This window comes from Oncorhynchus nerka, linkage group LG25, assembly GCF_034236695.1.
Source record: "Oncorhynchus nerka isolate Pitt River linkage group LG25, Oner_Uvic_2.0, whole genome shotgun sequence".
NCBI classification, from domain to species: Eukaryota; Metazoa; Chordata; class Actinopteri; order Salmoniformes; family Salmonidae; genus Oncorhynchus; species Oncorhynchus nerka.
In genome coordinates, this window is record NC_088420.1 from 5821346 (window position 1) to 5845453 (window position 24108).

Genomic DNA, 24108 nt, shown 5'->3' on the forward strand with positions numbered 1-24108 from the left:
TGGAGCAGGGATTTAACTCCTCCCATAGTCCCAGAGAAGCAAATAGACAGAGGCTCTGTCACTCACTAAACTCACTGCCATTCTTCTGCTTTGTGGGAACAAGACCTACTGAACCAACTCCAGCCATCAAAAGAGAGAGAGATGCACAACATAACCCCCTTCCTCTGTCTCGTCTACCTTCCTCCTCCCAGCTCTCTCTCTCTCATCTACCTTCCTCCTCCCAGCTCTCTCTCTCATCTACCTTCCTCCTCCCAGCTCTCTCTCTCTTTACCTTCAACATAACCCCCTTACTCTCTCTCTTCTATCTTCCTCCTCCAAGCTCTCTCTCTCTCATCTACCTTCCTCCTCCCAGCTCTCTCTCTCTCATCTACCATTCTCCTCCCAGCTCTCTCTCTCTCTACCTTCCTCCTCCCAGCTCTCTCTCTCTCGCTCTCTCTACCTTCCTCCTCCCAGCTCTCTCTCTCTCTTCTACCTTCCTCCTCCCAGCTCTCTCTTTCTCTCTCTCTACCTTCCTCCTCCCAGCTCTCTCTCTCTCTCTCTCTCTCTCTCTCTCTCTCTCTCTCTCTCGTCTATCTTCCTCTACCCACCTCCATCTGCCTCCACAGAGCATGATGCACAAAGACCTCCACTCCTCGCTCTCTCTCCCCCCCCCAGGGCCAGACTACTACAAAGAAGGGGACATATAAACCCCCGTCCCCGTCTCACTGTTACCATGTGTGAGGTTCTGTCATGACATCATCCAGCCTCCATACAGACAGACAGCCCCTACATCCAAGCAGTCGAGCAGCCAGCCCCATTGACTCACTATGGACACGGAACAATATGCTAGTTGCGCATCCCAAATGGCACCCTATTCCCTAAGTAAGTGCACTACTTTTGACCAGGACCCGTAAGGGGAATAAAGATACCTAATATAATAAAGGGGAGAGTCTACCATGTGGGATGCAACGAGCGCCATTGAACCAGTATGGACAGAGAACCGCCTGTTGAGAGCCTCTAACTAGGATGGTGGCATTGTGTTGGGGGGGCTTACAAGACAATACCTGGCACCAGGCACACAATGCTGTCCCATCAATGCTGTCCCATCAATGCTGTCCCATCCATGCTGTCCAATGCTGTCCCATCCATGCTGTCCCATCCATGCTGTCCCATCCATGCTGTCCCATCAATGCTGTCCCATCCATGCTGTCCAATGCTGTCCCATCCATGCTGTCCCATCCATGCTGTCCCATCCATGCTGTCCCATCAATGCTGTCCCATCAATGCTGTCCCATCCAAAAAAAAGTAAGTCTGAGGAGGGCTTAGAATGCTGCTGATTTTAAGGTAAACTTCTTGTAAACGCAGTGAAACTTAAATGGTTTAAGTTAAGTGGATGTGTTTTTGATGACATGGTACATTTCATTGTTGCCGTAAATTAACGGAGAGGTCACAGACAGGTCCCGGTGAGGTCACGGTGAGGTTACAGAGAGAAAGACAGCTGTGACTGCACCCAGCTATAATCAGAGAAGGTGAGAGAGAGATCGTCTCCTGAGATGAGATGACGTGGGAAATGCCCCTGGCACAGCAAACAGAATGTTCTCGTAGGTAATCTTGTGTTGAAAATCGATTATGTGCCCCGCTTGGTACATCGAACTCCCATGAACCCCCCCATCTGTATTCTGTGCTGCAGAGGAGCTGATTGGTCCACCGAACTCCCATGAACCCTCCCATCTGTATTCTGTGCTGCAGAGGAGCTGATTGGTCCACCGAACTCCCATGAACCCCCCCTCCATCTGTATTCTGTGCTGCAGAGGGTGCAGCCCAAATGACCCCCTTCTTTCCTCTAAGAATAACTACTTTTGACTTTAAATCCACTGTTCCGTGAGACAAATACCAAACATGTCCTATTGCCTTCTGGTAGCATAAGGAAATCACTGTTCCTTGTCAAGTAATTACCATAGAAGCCAATCAAGACGTATTGCTTGCGGAAATACAAAGTCTGTGAAGTGAAATAGTGGCGTTGGGCATCCGACTCTGTGTTGTGTTGGTGTCCCGGCCGACTCCCTGATGACTGTAAAGATATGCATCTACACAGAGAAGATTACCACAGAAGGAATCCTACAGTACAAGGACGTCCCAATGTTATCCCCTCTCTCTCTATTGGTTAAGATGCAGAGATGGCCCTCCCTCTCTCTCTATTGGTTAAGATGCAAAGATGGCCGTCCCTAATTCTCTCTCTATTGGTTAAGATGCAGAGATGGCCGTCCCTCCCTCTCTCGCTATTGGTTAAGATGCAGAGATGGCCGTCACTCCCTCTCTCTCTATTGGTTAAGATGCAGAGATGGCCGTCACTCCCTCTCTCTCTATTGGTTAAGATGCAGAGATGGCCGTCCCTCTCTCTCTATTGGTTAAGATATAGAGATGGCCGTCCCTCTCTCTCTATTGGTTAAGATGCAGAGATGGCCGTCACTCCCTCTCTCTCTATTGTTTAAGATGCAGAGATGGCCGTCCCTCCCTCTCTATTGGTTAAGATGCAGAGATGGCCGTCCCTCCCTCTCTCTCTATTGGTTATGATGCAGAGATGGCCGTCCCTCCCTCTCTCTCTATTGGTTAAGATGCAGAGATGGCCGTCACTCCTTCTCTCTCTATTGGTTAAGACGCAGAGATGGCCGTCCCTCCCTCTCTCGCTATTGGTTAAGATGCAGAGATGGCCGTCCCTCCCTCTCTATTGGTTATGATGCAGAGATGGCCGTCCCTCCCTCTCTCTCTATTGGTTAAGATGCAGAGATGACCGTCACTCCTTCTCTCTCTATTGGTTAAGATGCAGAGATGGCCGTCCCTCCCTCTCTCGCTATTGGTTAAGATGCAGAGATGGCCGTCCCTCCCTCTCTCTATTGGTTATGATGCAGAGATGGCCGTCCCTCCCTATTGATTAAGATGCAGAGATGGCCGTCCCTCCCTCTCTCTCTATTGGTTATGATGCAGAGGTGGTCGTCCCTCCCTCTCTATTGGTTAAGATGCAGAGATGGCCGTCCCTCCCTCTCTCTCTATTGGTTAAGGTGCAGAGATGGCCGCCCTTCCCTCTCTTTTAAATTTTTTTTTTTTACCTTAATTTAACTAGGCAAGTCAGTTAAGAACAAATTCTTATTTTCAATGACGGCCTGGGAACAGTGGGTTAACTGCCTGTTCAGGGGCAGAACGACAGATTTGTAACTTGTCAGCTCGGGGGTTTGAACTCACAACCTTCCGGTTTCTAGCCCAATGCTCTAACCACTAGGCTACCCTGCCGCTACCCTGCCGCCCCTCTCTATTGGTTAAGATGCAGAGATGGCCGTCCCTCCCTCTCTCTATTGGTTAAGATGCAGAAATGGTCGTCACTTCATCTCTCTCCTGGTTATGTTGCAGAGACAGAGGCCAGTGCCATATGACAGGGCCTATAGGGCTGGTCATAGCTACTGTAAGAAGGGCCTATAGGGCTGGTCATAGCTACTGTAAGGGCCTATAGAGCTGGTCATATCTACTGTAAGAAGGGCCTATAGGGCTGGTCATAGCTACTGTAAGAAGGGCCTATAGGGCTGGTCATAGCTACTGTAAGAAGAGCCTATAGGGCTGGTCATATCTACTGTAAGAAGGGCCTATAGGGCTGGTCATAGCTACTGTAAGAAGGGCCTATAGGGATGGTCATAGCTACTGTAAGAAGGGCCTATAGGGCTGGTCATAGCTACTGTAAGAAGGGCCTATAGGGCTGGTCAAATTTACTGTAAGAAGGGCCTATAGGGCTGGTCATTGCTACTGTAAGAAGAGCCTATAGGGCTGGTAATAGCTACTGTAAGAAGGGCCTCTAGGGCTGGTCATAGCTACTTTAAGAAGGGCCTATAGGGCTGGTCATAGCTACTGTAAGAAGAGCCTATAGGGCTGGTCATAGCTACTGTAAGAAGAGCCTATAGGGCTGGTCATAGTTACTGTAAGAATGGCCTATAGGGCTGGTCATAGGTACTGTAAGAAGGGCCTATAGGGCTGGTCATAGCTACTTTAAGAAGGGCCTATAGGGCTGGTCATAGCTACTGTAAGAAGAGCCTATATGGCTGGTCATAGCTACTGTAAGAAGAGCCTATAGGGCTGGTCATAGTTACTGTAAGAAGGGCCTACAGGGCTGGTCATAGTTACTGTAAGAAGGGCCTATAGGGCTGGTCATAGCTACTGTAAGAAGGGCCTACAGGGCTGGTCATAGTTACTGTAAGAAGGAACTATAGGGATGGTCATAGTTACTGTAAGTAGAGCCTATAGGGATGGTCATGGTTACTGTAAGAAGGGCCTATAGGGCTGGTCATAGCTACTGTAAGAAGGGCCTATAGGGATGGTCATAGCTACTGTAAGAAGGGCCTATAGGGCTGGTCATAGCTACTGTAAGAAGGGCCTATAGGGCTGGTCAAATTTACTGTAAGAAGGGCCTATAGGGCTGGTCATTGCTACTGTAAGAAGAGCCTATAGGGCTGGTAATAGCTACTGTAAGAAGGGCCTCTAGGGCTGGTCATAGCTACTTTAAGAAGGGCCTATAGGGCTGGTCATAGCTACTGTAAGAAGAGCCTATAGGGCTGGTCATAGCTACTGTAAGAAGAGCCTATAGGGCTGGTCATAGTTACTGTAAGAATGGCCTATAGGGCTGGTCATAGGTACTGTAAGAAGGGCCTATAGGGCTGGTCATAGCTACTTTAAGAAGGGCCTATAGGGCTGGTCATAGCTACTGTAAGAAGAGCCTATATGGCTGGTCATAGCTACTGTAAGAAGAGCCTATAGGGCTGGTCATAGTTACTGTAAGAAGGGCCTACAGGGCTGGTCATAGTTACTGTAAGAAGGGCCTATAGGGCTGGTCATAGCTACTGTAAGAAGGGCCTACAGGGCTGGTCATAGTTACTGTAAGAAGGAACTATAGGGATGGTCATAGTTACTGTAAGTAGAGCCTATAGGGATGGTCATGGTTACTGTAAGAAGGGCCTATAGGGCTGGTCATAGTTACTATAAGAAGGGCCTATAGGGTTGGTCATAGCTACTGTAAGAAGGAACTATAGGGCTGGCCATATCTACTGTAAGAAGGGCCTATAGGGCTGGTCATAGCTACTTTAAGAAGAGCCTATAGTGCTGGTCATAGTTACTGTAAGTAGAGCCTATAGGGCTGGTCATAGTTACTATAAGAAGGGCCTATAGGGCTGGTCATAGCTACTGTAAGAAGGAACTATAGGGCTGGTCATATCTACTGTAAGAAGAGCCTATAGGGCTGGTCATAGCTACTGTAAGAAGAGCCTATAGGGCTGGTCATATCTACTGTAAGAAGAGCCTATAGGGCTGGTCATAGCTACTGTAAGAAGAGCCTATAGGGCTGGTCATAGCTACTGTAAGAAGGGACTATAGGGCTGGTCATAGCTACTGTAAGAAGGAACTATAGGGCTGGTCATAGCTACTGTAAGAAGAGCCTATAGGGCTGGTCATATCTACTGTAAGAAGGGCCTATAGGGCTGGTCATAGTTACTGTAAGAAGGGCCTATAGGGCTGGTCATAGTTACTGTAAGAAGGGCCTATAGGGCTGGTCATAGTTACTATAAGAAGGAACTATAGGGCTGGTCATTGCTACTGTAAGAAGGAACTATAGGGCTGGTCATAGCTACTGTAAGAAGGAACTATAGGGCTGGTCATATCTACTGTAAGAAGAGCCTATAGGGCTGGTCATAGCAACTGTAAGAAGGGCCTATAGGGCTGGTCATAGCTACTGTAAGAAGGGCCTATAGGGCTTGTCATAGCTACTGTAAGAAGGGCCTATAGGGCTGGTCATATCTACTGTAAGAAGGGCCTATAGGGCTGGTCATAGTTACTATAAGAAGGGCCTATAGGGCTGGTCATAGCTACTGTAAGAAGGAACTATAGGGCTGGTCATAGCTACTGTAAGAAGGAACTATAGGGCTGGTCATATCTACTGTAAGAAGAGCCTATAGGGCTGGTCATAGCTACTGTAAGAAGAACCTAGAGGCTGGTCATAGTTACTGTAAGAAGGGCCTACAGGGCTGGTCATAGTTACTGTAAGAAGGGCCTATAGGGCTGGTCATAGCTACTGTAAGAAGGGCCTACAGGGCTGGTCATAGTTACTGTAAGAAGGAACTATAGGGATGGTCATAGTTACTGTAAGTAGAGCCTATAGGGATGGTCATGGTTACTGTAAGAAGGGCCTATAGGGCTGGTCATAGTTACTATAAGAAGGGCCTATAGGGCTGGTCATAGCTACTGTAAGAAGGAACTATAGGGCTGGTCATATCTACTGTAAGAAGGGCCTATAGGGCTGGTCATAGCTACTTTAAGAAGAGCCTATAGTGCTGGTCATAGTTACTGTAAGTAGAGCCTATAGGGCTGGTCATAGTTACTATAAGAAGGGCCTATAGGGCTGGTCATAGCTACTGTAAGAAGGAACTATAGGGCTGGTCATATCTACTGTAAGAAGGGCCTATAGGGCTGGTCATAGCTTCTGTAAGAAGAGCCTATAGGGCTGGTCATAGCTACTGTAAGAAGAGCCTATAGGGCTGGTCATATCTACTGTAAGAAGGGCCTATAGGGCTGGTCATAGCTACTGTAAGAAGAGCCTATAGGGCTGGTCATATCTACTGTAAGAAGGGCCTATAGGGTTGGTCATAGTTACTGTAAGAAGGGCCTATAGGGCTGGTCATAGTTACTGTAAGAAGGGCCTATAGGGCTGGTCATAGTTACTGTAAGAAGGGCCTATAGGGCTGGTCATAGTTACTATAAGAAGGAACTATAGGGCTGGTCATTGCTACTGTAAGAAGGAACTATAGGGCTGGTCATAGCTACTGTAAGAAGGAACTATAGGGCTGGTCATAGTTACTGTAAGAAGGGCCTATAGGGCTGGTCATAGTTACTATAAGAAGGAACTATAGGGCTGGTCATTGCTACTGTAAGAAGGAACTATAGGGCTGGTCATAGCTACTGTAAGAAGGAACTATAGGGCTGGTCATATCTACTGTAAGAAGGGCCTATAGGGCTGGTCATAGCTTCTGTAAGAAGAGCCTATAGGGCTGGTCATAGCTACTGTAAGAAGAGCCTATAGGGCTGGTCATATCTACTGTAAGAAGAGCCTATAGGGCTGGTCATAGCTACTGTAAGAAGAGCCTATAGGGCTGGTCATAGCTACTGTAAGAAGGGCCTATAGGGCTGGTCATATCTACTGTAAGAAGAGCCTATAGGGCTGGTCATATCTACTGTAAGAAGGAACTATAGGGCTGGTCATAGCTACTGTAAGAAGGAACTATAGGGCTGGTCATAGCTACTGTAAGAAGAGCCTATAGGGCTGGTCATATCTACTGTAAGAAGGGCCTATAGGGCTGGTCATAGTTACTGTAAGAAGGGCCTATAGGGCTGGTCATAGTTACTGTAAGAAGGGCCTATAGGGCTGGTCATAGTTACTGTAAGAAGGGCCTATAAGGCTGGTCATAGTTACTATAAGAAGGAACTATAGGGCTGGTCATTGCTACTGTAAGAAGGAACTATAGGGCTGGTCATAGCTACTGTAAGAAGGAACTATAGGGCTGGTCATAGCTACTGTAAGAAGGAACTATAGGGCTGGTCATAGCTACTGTAAGAAGGGCCTATAGGGCTGGTCATAGCTACTGTAAGAAGGGCCTATAGGGCTGGTCATATCTACTGTAAGAAGGGCCTATAGGGCTGGTCATAGTTACTATAAGAAGGGCCTATAGGGCTGGTCATAGCTACTGTAAGAAGGAACTATAGGGCTGGTCATAGCTACTGTAAGAAGGAACTATAGGTACTCCATCCTTAGATACTCTATACTGAACAGATATAAAGCATTAGCTAATATACCTATATACTCTATACGGGCTAAATCTCCTCTCCCGTAATACTCAGCAGGTTGACGTTTATTGTCATGAATCTTGTCCTGGAGGCAGAACTGAGCGATTTACCCTTAGATAGGCCAGCTGCAAATTCAAAATTAGCAATATTTTATATTAGCTATAAAATTTGTGAAAACCAAAATTAACTTTTTGGTCTTAATTTAAGGTTAGGGTTAGGCATTAGGATTAGCAGCGTGGTTGAGGTTAGGGTTAGGCATTAGGATTAGCAGCGTGATTAAGGTTAGGATTAGAATTAGGTTTAAAAATCAGATTTTATGACTTTGTGGCTGTGCCAGCTAGTGACCACTCTCTACAGAGCTGCCTCCAGAACAACATTCATGAGCGGGAAAACGCCAACCTGCCTATACTGACTGTGTTGTCCTCAAGCCTCCTCTCCTATGTTAACAATACGTTCCCATAATGAAGCCATGCTATTTCTGTACCAAAACATATTCAACATATTTACGTTATCAAATATGAGATTTTGTTATTTTGTTTCTGTCGGATAATACCCCAAAAAATGGGCTATAACGGACTAACATTTGATTTGGAGTCGATGACAATGTAATACATAAAATACGATAAACCACAACTTAAAGCAATCCACATATTAACCATGGATCACGTTCTGATTGGCCAGTGAGGGGGTCAAACGTTGACACACCTTCAACTTGTTTATTCATCAAAACTCCGCCTTTTCACACCGCATCCAGCTACTGCGCCCATAATTCCGGTTGTGAAAATAGCAGAGATATTTCGGACACACCCCTGAACTTATAGTGCTATCACCAGCACTTAGATGTACAATTGTGTTTGTTGAAATACAGGCTTTACCTCCTACACCCCCTGACCTTTCCAATACTCCTTTTTTCTATACCCCCTGACCTTTCCAATGCTCCTTTCCTCTACACCCCCTGACCTTTCCAATACTCCTTTTCTCTACACCCCCTGGCCTTTCCAATTCTCCTTTCCTCTACACCCCTGACCTTTCCAATGCTCCTTTCCTCTACACCCCTGACCTTTCCAATGCTCCTTTCCTCTACACCCCCTGACCTTTCCAATACTCCTTTTCTCTACACCCCCTGGCCTTTCCAATTCTCCTTTCCTCTACACCCCCTGACCTTTCCAATGCTCCTTTCCTCTACACCCCCTGACCTTTCCAATGCTCCTTTCCTCTACACCCCCTGACCTTTCCAATGCTCCTTTCCTCTACACCCCCTGGCCTTTCCAATACTCCTTTTCTCTACACTCTACACATTTTCTCTACACCCCCTGAACTGTTTTTTTGACTCGAGCCAACCATGACATGAAGAAGGCTAGGGAACGGGGACTTGGTATTTTGACTCCAGCCAGTCATGACATGAAGAAGGCTATGGAACGGGGACTTTGTTTTTTGACTCCAGCCAGTCATGACATGAAGAAGGCTAGGGAACGGGGACTTGGTTTTTTGACTCCAGCCAGTCATGACATGAAGAAGGCTAGGGAACGGGGACTTGGTATTTTGACTCCAGCCAGTCATGACATGAAGAAGGCTAGGGAACGGGGACTTGGTATTTTGACTCCAGCCAGTCATGACATGAAGAAGGCTAGGGAACGGGGACTTGGTTTTTTGACTCCAGCCAGTCATGACATGAAGAAGGCTAGGGAACGGGGACTTGGTATTTTGACTCCAGCCAGTCATGACATGAAGAAGGCTAGGGAACGGGGACTTGTTTTTTTGACTCCAGCCAGTCATGACATGAAGAAGGCTAGGGAACGGGGACTTGGTATTTTGACTCCAGCCAGTCATGACATGAAGAAGGCTAGGGAACGGGGACTTGGTATTTTGACTCGAGCCAGCCATGACATGAAGAAGGCTAGGGATCGGGGACTTGGTATTTTGACTCCAGCCAGTCATGACATGAAGAAGGCTAGGGAACGGGGACTTGGTTTTTTGACTCCAGCCAGTCATGACATGAAGAAGGCTAGGGAACGGGGAGGTGGCGGGGGGGTGGATGAGCTAAATTAGGCCATATGCTAAATATTTTAGGGAAGCTAATCTATTATTGACCAATGGCTGTACCTTACTGAACAGGCTGGATATCAAGTCTCTCTGCAGTCTCCCTAACGCCATGGCTAAGACTTCTCTTCATAACCTGGGATCCCAAGAAACCAGGCCAGGACAATGGACAAGAGAGAGGTGACCGACCAATCAAAATGCTTCCAGACTCCAGCCATAATAAATCCCTCAAAAAAAAAAAACCAAAAGAGAAGTAATTTGTGGTGTCTCCCAGGTTCTTTCTAGCCTAGCCATACCATGAACATTGATCCATTTTTTCTAACTGTACAATAGTATAGCAACACACATGCAACACACATGCAAGCTACACTAGCATAGGCAATAACCTTGTACTGTTTGTAACATTTTTGTAAATTGCTTCCATTCCCAAAATAATAATCATTTTATCGTACAATTCTAACCATATGAAAACCAATCTATTAAAAGACAGAAACCCGTACAGTTCAACAACCACCCTCAGAAAGTGAAAATCACATGACCTAATGCCTCCACATTACACGAACGAGTAAAGGAAACCGCAAATGAATGTCAGGTCAGATTTGTTCCTTTGTTTCCCGTAATTGACTGTTCAGTGGAAGGCTGTCTGAGGGCAACGTGGAGGCATAATAACGTGTGTGTGCGTGTGTGTAATCTGGCTGGCTGAACACTGTGGAGTCATAGCATTAAAAAACAAAATGGCTGCCTTCTATTGTGATTCAGTTTTAACATCGTATATGTAAGTGAAAATGTAAGCGTGAAAAAAGAATATTTAACAACACGGTTCAAATCAAATCAAATCAAATTGTATTTGTCACATACACATGGTTAGCAGATGTTAGTGCGAGTGTAGCGAAATGCTTGTGCTTCTAGTTCCGACAATGCAGTAATAACCAACAAGTAATCTAGCTAACAATTCCAAAACTACTACCTTATAGACACAAGTGTAAGGGGATAAAGAATATGTACATAAAGATATATGAGTGAGTGATGGTACAGAGCGGCATTACTGTAGTAATGACAGTGTTTTTCTTACACAGTGTGTGTGTGATTGTGTGTGTGTGTGTGTGTGACACTCACTGGTTGTGTTTCCTGACATCTGGATGATGCATTTGCTGTCCTTCCCCATCTCTCTGGAGTTGAAGGGTCGGACCCGCACCGCCACCTTCACAGAGGCCCCGGACATGGTGCCTCCTGCCTGGGACCAGCCTGCTCGGAGAGCCTCTCAAAACGGGCCCAAACACAGAGTCCGGGAGACGGTGCCTCCTGCCTGGGACCAGCCTGCTCAGAGCGCCTCTCAAAACGGGCCCAAACAAAGGGCCTGGGAGATGGTGCCTCCTGTCTGGGACCAGCCTGCTCGGAGAGCCTCTCAAAACGGGCCCAAACACAGAGTCCGGGAGACGGTGCCTCCTGCCTGGGACCAGCCTGCTCAGAGCGCCTCTCGAAACGAGTCCGGGAAACGGGTATAGCAACACCTGAAATAGAAGAAGAAGAGTCCTGCTTAATTTTGAAGTGCATCAAGGCTTTATAAAGCCTTCATATAGACTTCATAAGCACGACATAGATGCTTCACAATTCAAATTACCGGTAGCTTTAGGTATTTAGTTAGTTATATATCTAGAGAATTAAGGACATTGATGTTCCTGCAATGATGCATTTACATGGGCTCCCGACCAGCGCAGCGGTCTAAGGCACTGCATCTCAGTGCTAGAGGCGTCACTACAGACCCTGGTTCGATCCCGGGCTGTATCACAGCGGTCTAAGGCACTGCATCTCAGTGCTAGAGGCGTCACTACAGACCCTGGTTCGATCCCGGGCTGTATCACAGCGGTCTAAGGCACTGCATCTCAGTGCTAGAGGCGTCACTACAGACCCTGGTTCGATCCCGGGCTGTATCACAGCGGTCTAAAGCACTACATCTCAGTGCTAGAGGCGTCACTACAGACCCTGGTTCGATCCCGGGCTGTATCACAGCGGTCTAAGGCACTGCATCTCAGTGCTAGAGGCGTCACTACAGACCCTGGTTCGATCCCGGGCTGTATCACAGCGGTCTAAAGCACTACATCTCAGTGCTAGAGGCGTCACTACAGACCCTGGTTCGATCCCGGGCTGTATCACAACTGGCCGTGATTGTGAGGCCCAAGAGGGCGTCGTCCGTATTAGGGGAGGGTTTGGCCCAGGGGTAGGCTGTCATTGTAAAATAAGAATTTGTTCTTAATTAACTGATTTGCCTAGTTAAATAAAACGTTTTAATAAAAAAAAATTAAACAATTATAATAACCATGGCACTACTTTCCATGGCAGCCATATTAGCTCCTCACGGGCAATATTGACCAATAGCTGCTCACATAATTTTCTGAATTTAAACAACGCTATGACTGCAAATACATTAATGGATAAATGGAATGCTAAATAAAAATTACTAACATGGCATCCATTTCAAAAGTTGGCCCAACTCTCTAAATATGACCCTGGAATTTCAGAATGTGGGGGGTGGGGGCACCGTTGGAATTTCAGAATGGGTGGGGGTGGGGGGCACCGTTGGAATTTCAGAATGTGGGGGGGGGCACCGTTGGAATAACAGAATGTGTGGGGGGGGGTGAAGGTTGCCAGTGAAGGTTGCGCCCCCGGATTAAGGTATTGATTTGATGCAGTTATGACCTAATAATGCATAGTGTATAACCCCTACAATTGGTTTCCAAATGAATAAGGATCCCCACTGAATGACATACAACCGTTATGACCTAATAATGCATAGTGTATAACCCCTACAAGTGGTTTCCACATGAATAAGGATCCCCACTGAATGACATACAACAAGGCAACACTACACATGTCGTCCCCCATGTGGATGCGTCTGGTTCGTACAGTCATCCTCATGTGGCTGCGTCTGGTTCGTTCAGTCATCCCTACGAGGGATTAGAATAAGGTTTTGGAACGTTAACATGACCTTTATGTTGTGTTCTATGAAAATAACGTCAGAGGTTTACCACAGACTTAGATCTTATATGTTGTTGTTCTATGAGATAATATCAATCAGTTAACATGACCTTTATGTTGTGTTCTATGAGATAATATCAGTCAGTTAACATGACCTTTATGTTGTGTTCTATGAGATAATATCAGTCAGTTAACATGACCTTTATGTTGTGTTCTATGAGATAATATCAATCAGTTAACATGACCTTTATGTTGTGTTCTATGAGATAATATCAGTCAGTTAACATGACCTTTATGTTGTGTTCTATGAGATAATATCAATCAGTTAACATGACCTTTATGTTGTGTTCTATGAGATAATATCAGTCAGTTAACATGACCTTTATGTTGTGTTCTATGATAATATCAATCAGTTAACATGACCTTTATGTTGTGTTCTATGAGATAATATCAATCAGTTAACATGACCTTTATGTTGTGTTCTATGATAATATCAATCAGTTAACATGACCTTTATGTTGTGTTCTATGATAATATCAGTCAGTTAACATGACCTTTATGTTGTGTTCTATGAGATAATATCAGTCAGTTAACATGACCTTTATGTTGTGTTCTATGAGATAATATCAGTCAGTTAACATGACCTTTATGTTGTGTTCTATGATAATATCAATCAGTTAACATGACCTTTATGTTGTGTTCTATGAGATAATATCAATCAGTTAACATGACCTTTATGTTGTGTTCTATGATAATATCAGTCAGTTAACATGACCTTTATGTTGTGTTCTATGATAATATCAATCAGTTAACATGACCTTTATGTTGTGTTCTATGAGATAATATCAGTCAGTTAACATGACCTTTATGTTGTGTTCTATGATAATATCAGTCAGTTAACATGACCTTTATGTTGTGTTCTATGAGATAATATCAGTCAGTTAACATGACCTTTATGTTGTTTATGTTTTTTTAAATTCACCCCAAAAAATACATTCGCTGACAAAGATTAATTCATAGAACAAACCCCCTCCTCCCCAAAAACGTTATTTTTCCTCATCGACTTTGTCCAACTAACCATGGCGGAGTTAGGAGTTAGGAGTTAGGAGTTAGGAGTTAGGGCCAACAGAAAGACGCCTGACCATTTGTCTCTTTTGAACATTGAGATTGCCAGTGTCTTTGGCAATGAGTGGAATGTTATCTAAAGACACCTTTCTCAGAATAGAAGGCAGTCGGGAGGAGGCAAGATCAGGTGGCACCATTCTAGCCAATGAGATGGCAGATATGCGTGTGAACAACAGGCACAACTCTGATACAGTTGCCAGGATGTAACTAGTCCAACTTACCAGTACACTCATTTCAACCTAACAACTACGAAACCTATATATTCTAGCAAATAAGCCATACAAATGTTTGTTAACCAAGTTTGACACTCTCCACACAAAACCATTTATTTATGGTCCCATTTGTCTCTCTCGTTGCGTCTGAGATATCGCGTGTGACCAGCGTGTGACTAGCGTGTGCGTGTGACTAGCGTGTGACTAGCGCGTGACTAGTCACACGCTGGTCACACGCGATATCTCAGACAGCACTCGTCGTATTTTGACAAAACTTGGGTGAATGACGTGTCTTGTCATAGAGATCTGTCATTTACAAAATTACACTGATTGGCCCAAGGCTGGCGCTATAGTAATTTGTGACTAGCGTGTGACCAGCGTGTGACCAGCGTGTGACCAGCGTGTGACTAGCGTGTGACTAGCGTGTGAGTAGCGTGTGACTAGCGTGTGACTAGCGTGTGACTAGCATGTGACCAGCGTGTGACTAGCGTGTGACTACCGTGTGACTAGCATGTGACCAGCGTGTGACTAGCGTGTGACTACCGTGTGACTAGCGTGTGACCAGCGTGTGACTAGCGTGTGAACGAAGGGGCAGGCGAACGGAGGACGGTGACCGATCCATCGACAACAAAGTAACTATTAAGTATTATTGTAGTGTCTCTATGATGAGTTCACCACTAACCTGCCAGTCTGCGTCCCAAAAGGAACTATATTCCCTACACAGTGCACTACTTTTGACTAGAGTCCTATGGCACCCTATTCCCTACATAGTGCACTACTTCAGAAACATCACAGATTACAGAGCCCTTCTGCTGTGAATCCATTAAGATAAAACCCGAAGTGGGGATATTGATACAGGAAGCCTCTCTACTGGAAGCACAACGCTTGACATCAGTTCAGCTTTAGGATAAGATGTTAGCTAAGATCTGAGACCACTAAAACTGTAGACTCCCTCCCACTGCTCTGTCCATCCATATCACTATGGAAACCTGCTCCTCCGAGAGTCATCAAGCACTCTGAAATCTATAATCTCATTTAAGGGAGATAACACTGAACTGTAAGACAGCAGAGAGAAAGAGAGAGAGACAGCAACAGAGAGAGACAGGAAAGATAGAGAGAGAGAGAGACAGCAGCAGAGAGAGAGAGAGTTTATTTCACTTTTGTATATTATCTACCTCACTTGCTTTGGCAATGTTAACACATGTTTCCCATGCCAACAAAGCCCCTTGAATTGAATTGAGAGAGAGACAGCGACAGAGAGAGACAGCAGAGCGAGAGAGAGAGAGATAGAGGGAGGAGGGTGAGTGAGAGAGAGACATAGAGAGAGAGAGGGATGAGAGAGTGAGAGAGAGACATAGAGAGAGATAGAGGGAGGAGAGAGAGTGAGAGAGAGACAGAGAGAGAGAGGGGGAGGATATAGAGTGAGAGAGAGACATAGAGAGATAGATATAAGGAGGAGAGAGAGTGAGAGAGAGACATAAAGTGAGAGGAGGAGGAGAGAGAGTGAGAGATAGAGAGAAGGAGGAGAGAGAGGAGGAGAGAGAGTGAGAGAGAGAGGAGGAGGAGAGAGAGTGAGAAATAGAGAGAAGGAGGAGAGAGATGTACAGAAGAGACATTGTGACAACTGGACCTGTGTAATCTCACAAAACAAATCTTGCGTGAGTTGACCAGGTACTTGATTTGTGTTTATGTTAACTGTCAGTCACAACAGACTTGAACCTGTCATTCAATTTAATCAATATGTGTACAAACAAGGCCTCACACCCCCTGGTCCAGACCCCCACTAGTGGACTACAATAGAGGGTGCCTGATTGTGTGGCTGTCTCATGAAAGGAGCATGCATGGTCAGCTCCAGCCGAGGGGAGATGGGAACCTAGTCTAGCGGCAACAATAGAAGTGCAGCCACAGCTGAATGACAGGTCGCTCCCTAGGATTACCCTGGTCCAATAACACAGAGACAGACCAGTCAGTCAATCAGTCAGTCAGTCTGTCACCCTGGTCCAATAACACAGAGACAGACCAGTCAGTCAATCAGTCAGTCAGTCACCCTGGTCCAATGACACAGAGACAGACCAGTCAGTCAATCAGTCAGTCAGTCTGTCACCCTGGTCCAATGACACAGAGACAGACCAGTCAGTCAATCAGTCAGTCAGTCTGTCACCCTGGTCCAATGACACAGAGACAGACCAGTCAGTCAATCAGTCAGTCAAGCTGTCACCCTGGTCCAATGACACAGAGACAGACCAGTCAGTCAATCAGTCAGTCAGTCACCCTGGTCCAATGACATAGAGACAGACCAGTCAGTCAGTCAATCAGTCAGTCAGTCACCCTGGTCCAATGACACAGAGACAGACCAGTCAGTCAGTCAATCAGTCAGTCAGTCATACTGGTCCAATGACATAGAGACAGACCAGTCAGTCAGTCAATCAGTCAGTCAGTCACCCTGGTCCAATGACACAGAGACAGACCAGTCAGTCAATCAGTCAGTCAGTCACACTGGTCCAATGACACAGAGACAGACCAGTCAGTCAATCAGTCAGTCAGTCACCCTGGTCCAATGACACAGAGACAGACCAGTCAGTCAATCAGTCAGTCAGTCAGTCATACTGGTCCAATGACACAGAGACAGACCAGTCAGTCAGTCAATTAGTCAGTCACCCTGGTCCAATGACACAGAGACAGACCAGTCAGTCAATCAGTCAGTCTGTCACCCTGGTCCAATGACATAGAGACAGACCAGTCAGTCAGTCAATCAGTCAGTAAGTCATACTGGTCCAATGACACAGAGACAGACCAGTCAGTCAATCAGTCAGTCAGTCAGTCATACTGGTCCAATGACATAGAGACAGACCAGTCAGTCAATCAGTCAGTCTGTCACCTTGGTCCAATGACATAGAGACAGACCAGTCAGTCAGTCAATCAGTCAGTCTGTCACCCTGGTCCAATGACACAGAGACAGACCAGTCAGTCAATCAGTCAGTCAGTCACCCTGGTCCAATGACACAGAGACAGACCAGTCAGTCAGTCAATCAGTCAGTCAGTCATACTGGTCCACTGACATAGAGACAGACCAGTCAGTCAGTCAGTCAGTCAGTCTGTCACCCTGGTCCAATGACACAGAGACAGACCAGTCAGTCAATCAGTCAGTCAGTCACCCTGGTCCAATGACACAGAGACAGACCAGTCAGTCAATCAGTCAGTCAGTCAGTCACCCTGGTCCAATGACACAGAGACAGACCAGTCAGTCAATCAGTCAGTCAGTCACCCTGGTCCAATGACACAGAGACAGACCAGTCAGTCAATCAGTCAGTCAGTCATACTGGTCCAATGACACAGAGACAGACCAGTCAGTCAGTCAATCAGTCAGTCACCCTGGTCCAATGACACAGAGACAGACCAGTCAGTCAGTCAATCAGTCAGTCTGTCACCCTGGTCCAATGACACAGAGACAGACCAGTCAGTCAATCAGTCAGTCAGTCAACCAGTCAGTCAATCAGTCAGTCAGTCTGTCACCCTGGTCCAATGACACAGAGACAGACCAGTCAGTCAGTCAATCAGTCAGTCAGTCACACTGGTCCAATGACACAGAGACAGACCAGTCAGTCAGCCAGTCAGCCAGTCAGTCAGTCAGCCAGCCAGTCAGCCAGTCAGTCAGCCAGCCAGTCAGTCAGTCAGCCAGTCAGTCAGCCAGCCAGCCAGCCAGTCAGCCAGCCAGTCAGCCAGCCAGCCAGCCAGTCAGCCAGTCAGTCAGTCAGTCAGCCAGTCAGCCAGTTAGCCAGTCAGTCAGTCAGTCAAACTGGCCCAATAAAGGTGACCGTATGCTTCTCAGCCAAAACAGTTTGGAAGAGGTTGTGCACGTTTTGTGGCCGATTTTGTTCGTTTTGGACTGTGATTCGTTTTTTTTCGGGCTGTTCAGGCACACTACATGTTTTCTAGAGACAAGCTGAAGTCATTGTCCCTTTGTCTGTGATTGGGCAAGAGTAGGGATTCTTCAATTAAATACAGAAGCTACAGGAGAATACAGGAGCTATAGGAGAATACAGGAGCTATAGGATATATAGGATTATACAGGAGCTATAGGAGAATACAGGAGCTATAGGAGATATAGGAGAATACAGGAGCTATAGGAGAATACAGGAGCTATAGGAGAATACAGGAGATATAGGAGAATATATGAGATATAGGAGAATACAGGAGCTATAGGAGAATACAGGAGATATAGGAGATATAGGAGAATACAGGAGCTACAGGAGAATACAGGAGATATAGCAGAATACAGGAGCTATAGGAGAATACAGGAGCTATAGGATAATACAGGAGATATAGGAGCTACAGAAGAATACAGGAGATATAGGAGATATAGGAGAATACAGGAGATATAGGAGAATACAGGAGATAAAGGAGCTACAGGAGAATACAGGAGCTACAGGAGAATACAGGAGCTACAGGAGAATACAGGAGCTACAGGAGAATACAGGAGCTACAGGAGAATACAGGAGATATAGGAGAATACAGGAGATACAGGAGAATACAGGAGATATAGGAGAATACAGGAGAATACAGGAGAATACAGGAGAATACAGGAGAATACAGGAGAATACAGGAGCTACAGGAGAATATAGGAGCTATAGGAGAATACAGGAGAATACAGGAGATATAGGAGAATACAGGAGAATACAGGAGCTACAGGAGAATACAGGAGAATACAGGAGATATAGGAGATATAGGAGAATACAGGAGATATAGGAGAATACAGGAGATAAAGGAGCTATAGGAGAATACAGGAGCTACAGGAGAATACAGGAGCTACAGGAGAATACAGGAGCTACAGGAGAATACAGGAGAATATAGGAGAATACAGGAGCTACAGGAGAATACAGGAGCTACAGGAGAATACAGGAGAATATAGGAGAATACAGGAGAATACAGGAGAATACAGGAGAATACAGGAGAATACAGGAGCTACAGGAGAATATAGGAGCTATAGGAGAATACAGGAGAATACAGGAGATATAGGAGAATACAGGAGAATACAGGAGATATAGGAGAATACAGGAGAATACAGGAGAATACAGGAGATATAGGAGAATACAGGAGAATACAGGAGATATAGGAGAATACAGAAGCTACAGGAGAATACAGGAGCTACAGGAGAATACAGGAGAATACAGGAGAATACAGGAGAATACAGGAGATATAGGAGAATACAGGAGAATACAGGAGATATAGGAGAATACAGAAGCTACAGGAGAATACAGGAGAATACAGGAGATATAGGAGAATACAGGAGCTACAGGAGAATACAGGAGAATACAGGAGAATACAGGAGCTACAGAAGAATACAGGAGAATACAGGACATACAGGAGAATACAGGAGATATAGGAGAATACAGGAGCTACAGGAGAATACAGGAGAATACAGGAGATATAGGAGAATACAGGAGCTACAGGAGAATACAGGAGAATACAGGAGAATACAGGAGCTACAGGAGAATACAGGAGAATACAGGAGAATACAGGAGAATATAGGAGCTATAGGAGAATATAGGAGCTATAGGAGAATACAGGAGAATACAGGAGATATAGGAGAATACAGGAGCTACAGGAGAATACAGGAGAATACAGGAGAATACAGGAGCTACAGGAGAATACAGGAGCTATAGGAGAATACAGGAGAATACAGGAGAATACAGGAGCTACAGGAGAATACAGGAGCTATAGGAGAATACAGGAGCTACAGGAGAATACAGGATAATACAGGAGAATACAGGAGAATACAGGAGATATAGGAGAATACAGGAGATATAGGAGAATACAGGAGCTACAGGAGAATACAGGAGATATAGGAGAATACAGGAGAATACAGGAGAATACAGGATAATACAGGAGAATACAGGAGAATACAGGAGAAGACAGGAGCTACAGGAGAATATAGGAGCTATAGGAGAATACAGGAGAATACAGGAGAATACAGGAGAATACAGGAGAATACAGGAGCTACAGGAGAATACAGGAGAATACAGGAGAATACAGGAGCTATAGGAGAATACAGGAGCTACAGGAGAATACAGGAGCTACAGGAGAATATAGGAGCTATAGGAGAATACAGGAGCTATAGGAGAATACAGGAGCTACAGGAGAATACAGGAGCTATAGGAGAATACAGGAGCTACAGGAGAATACAGGAGAATACAGGAGCTACAGGAGAATACAGGAGAATACAGGAGAATACAGGAGAATACATGAGCTATAGGAGAATACAGGAGCTACAGGAGAATACAGGAGCTACAGGAGAATATAGGAGATATAGGAGAATACAGGAGAATACAGGAGATAAAGGAGATATAGGAGATATAGGAGAATACAGGAGCTACAGGAGAATACAGGAGAATACATGAGATATAGGAGATATAGGAGAATACAGGAGATATAGGAGAATACAGGAGATAAAGGAGCTATAGGAGAATACAGGAGCTACAGGAGAATACAGGAGCTACAGGAGAATACAGGAGCTACAGGAGAATACAGGAGCTACAGGAGAATACAGGAGATATAGGAGAATACAGGAGCTACAGGAGAATACAGGAGATATAGGAGAATACAGGAGAATACAGGAGAATACAGGAGAATACAGGAGAATACAGGAGCTACAGGAGAATATAGGAGCTATAGGAGAATACAGGAGAATACAGGAGATATAGGAGAATACAGGAGAATACAGGAGATATAGGAGAATACAGGAGAATACAGGAGAATACAGGAGATATAGGAGAATACAGGAGAATACAGGAGATATAGGAGAATACAGGAGCTACAGGAGAATACAGGAGCTACAGGAGAATACAGGAGAATACAGGAGAATACAGGAGAATACAGGAGATATAGGAGAATACAGGAGAATACAGGAGATATAGGAGAATACAGAAGCTACAGGAGAATACAGGAGAATACAGGAGATATAGGAGAATACAGGAGCTACAGGAGAATACAGGAGAATACAGGAGAATACAGGAGCTACAGAAGAATACAGGAGAATACAGGACATACAGGAGAATACAGGAGATATAGGAGAATACAGGAGCTACAGGAGAATACAGGAGAATACAGGAGATATAGGAGAATACAGGAGCTACAGGAGAATACAGGAGAATACAGGAGAATACAGGAGCTACAGGAGAATACAGGAGAATACAGGAGAATACAGGAGAATATAGGAGCTATAGGAGAATATAGGAGCTATAGGAGAATACAGGAGAATACAGGAGATATAGGAGAATACAGGAGCTACAGGAGAATACAGGAGAATACAGGAGAATACAGGAGCTACAGGAGAATACAGGAGCTATAGGAGAATACAGGAGAATACAGGAGAATACAGGAGCTACAGGAGAATACAGGAGCTATAGGAGAATACAGGAGCTATAGGAGAATACAGGAGCTATAGGAGAATACAGGAGCTATAGGAGAATACAGGAGCTACAGGAGAATACAGGATAATACAGGAGAATACAGGAGAATACAGGAGATATAGGAGAATACAGGAGATATAGGAGAATACAGGAGCTACAGGAGAATACAGGAGATATAGGAGAATACAGGAGAATACAGGAGAATACAGGATAATACAGGAGAATACAGGAGAATACAGGAGAAGACAGGAGCTACAGGAGAATATAGGAGCTATAGGAGAATACAGGAGAATACAGGATAATACAGGAGAATACAGGAGAATACAGGAGCTACAGGAGAATACAGGAGAATACAGGAGAATACAGGAGCTATAGGAGAATACAGGAGCTACAGGAGAATACAGGAGCTACAGGAGAATATAGGAGCTATAGGAGAATACAGGAGCTATAGGAGAATACAGGAGCTACAGGAGAATACAGGAGCTATAGGAGAATACAGGAGCTACAGGAGAATACAGGAGAATACAGGAGCTACAGGAGAATACAGGAGAATACAGGAGAATACAGGAGAATACATGAGCTATAGGAGAATACAGGAGCTACAGGAGAATACAGGGGCTACAGGAGAATACAGGAGATACAGGAGAATATAGGAGATATAGGAGAATACAGGAGCTATAGGAGAATACAGGAGCTACAGGAGAATACAGGAGCTACAGGAGAATACAGGAGAATACAGGAGCTACAGGAGAATACAGGAGATACAGGAGAATACAGGAGAATACAGGAGATATAGGAGAATACAGGAGATATAGGAGAATACAGGAGATATAGGAGAATACAGGAGAATACATGAGATAAAGGAGCTATAGGAGAATACAGGAGCTACAGGAGAATACAGGAGCTACAGGAGAATACAGGAGAATACAGGAGATATAGGAGATATAGGAGAATACAGGAGAATACAGGAGAATAAAGGAGATATAGGAGATATAGGAGAATACAGGAGATACAGGAGAATACAGGAGAATACAGGAGAATACAGGAGATATAGGAGATAGGAGAATACAGGAGATATAGGAGAATACAGGAGAATAAAGGAGCTATAGGAGAATACAGGAGCTACAGGAGAATACAGGAGCTACAGGAGAATACAGGAGCTACAGAAGAATACAGGAGCTACAGGAGAATACAGGAGATATAGGAGAATACAGGAGCTACAGGAGAATACAGGAGATATAGGAGAATACAGGAGAATACAGGAGAATACAGGAGAATACAGGAGAATACAGGAGAATACAGGAGCTACAGGAGAATATAGGAGCTATAGGAGAATACAGGAGAATACAGGAGATATAGGAGAATACAGGAGAATACAGGAGATATAGGAGAATACAGGAGAATACAGGAGAATACAGGAGATATAGGAGAATACAGGAGAATACAGGAGATATAGGAGAATACAGAAGCTACAGGAGAATACAGGAGCTACAGGAGAATACAGGAGCTACAGGAGAATACAGGAGATATAGGAGAATACAGGAGCTACAGGAGAATACAGGAGATATAGGAGAATACAGGAGAATACAGGAGAATACAGGAGAATACAGGAGCTACAGGAGAATATAGGAGCTATAGGAGAATACAGGAGAATACAGGAGATATAGGAGAATACAGGAGAATACAGGAGATATAGGAGAATACAGGAGAATACAGGAGAATACAGGAGATATAGGAGAATACAGGAGAATACAGGAGATATAGGAGAATACAGAAGCTACAGGAGAATACAGGAGCTACAGGAGAATACAGGAGAATACAGGAGAATACAGGAGAATACAGGAGATATAGGAGAATACAGGAGAATACAGGAGATATAGGAGAATACAGAAGCTACAGGAGAATACAGGAGAATACAGGAGATATAGGAGAATACAGGAGCTAAAGGAGAATACAGGAGAATACAGGAGAATACAGGAGCTACAGAAGAATACAGGAGAATACAGGACATACAGGAGAATACAGGAGATATAGGAGAATACAGGAGCTACAGGAGAATACAGGAGAATACAGGAGATATAGGAGAATACAGGAGCTACAGGAGAATACAGGAGAATACAGGAGAATACAGGAGCTACAGGAGAATACAGGAGAATACAGGAGAATACAGGAGAATATAGGAGCTATAGGAGAATATAGGAGCTATAGGAGAATACAGGAGAATACAGGAGATATAGGAGAATACAGGAGCTACAGGAGAATACAGGAGAATACAGGAGAATACAGGAGCTACAGGAGAATACAGGATAATACAGGAGAATACAGGAGAATACAGGAGATATAGGAGAATACAGGAGATATAGGAGAATACAGGAGCTACAGGAGAATACAGGAGATATAGGAGAATACAGGAGAATACAGGAGAATACAGGATAATACAGGAGAATACAGGAGATATAGGAGAATACAGGAGATATAGGAGAATACAGGAGCTACAG

The 24108-nt window shown here is 44.9% G+C and overlaps 1 protein-coding gene across 1 annotated transcript in view; it reads right to left on the reverse strand.

Annotated features, from left to right (window-relative positions):
- LOC115122123 (kinesin-like protein KIF1A) overlaps positions 1-24108 on the reverse strand; it is a 223856-nt gene that overhangs the window by 190521 nt on the left and 9227 nt on the right. The window contains 1 exon segment of the mRNA XM_065009497.1: positions 11005-11399. Coding sequence (XP_064865569.1) covers positions 11005-11110 — 106 coding nt within the window. The 5' untranslated portion in view covers positions 11111-11399.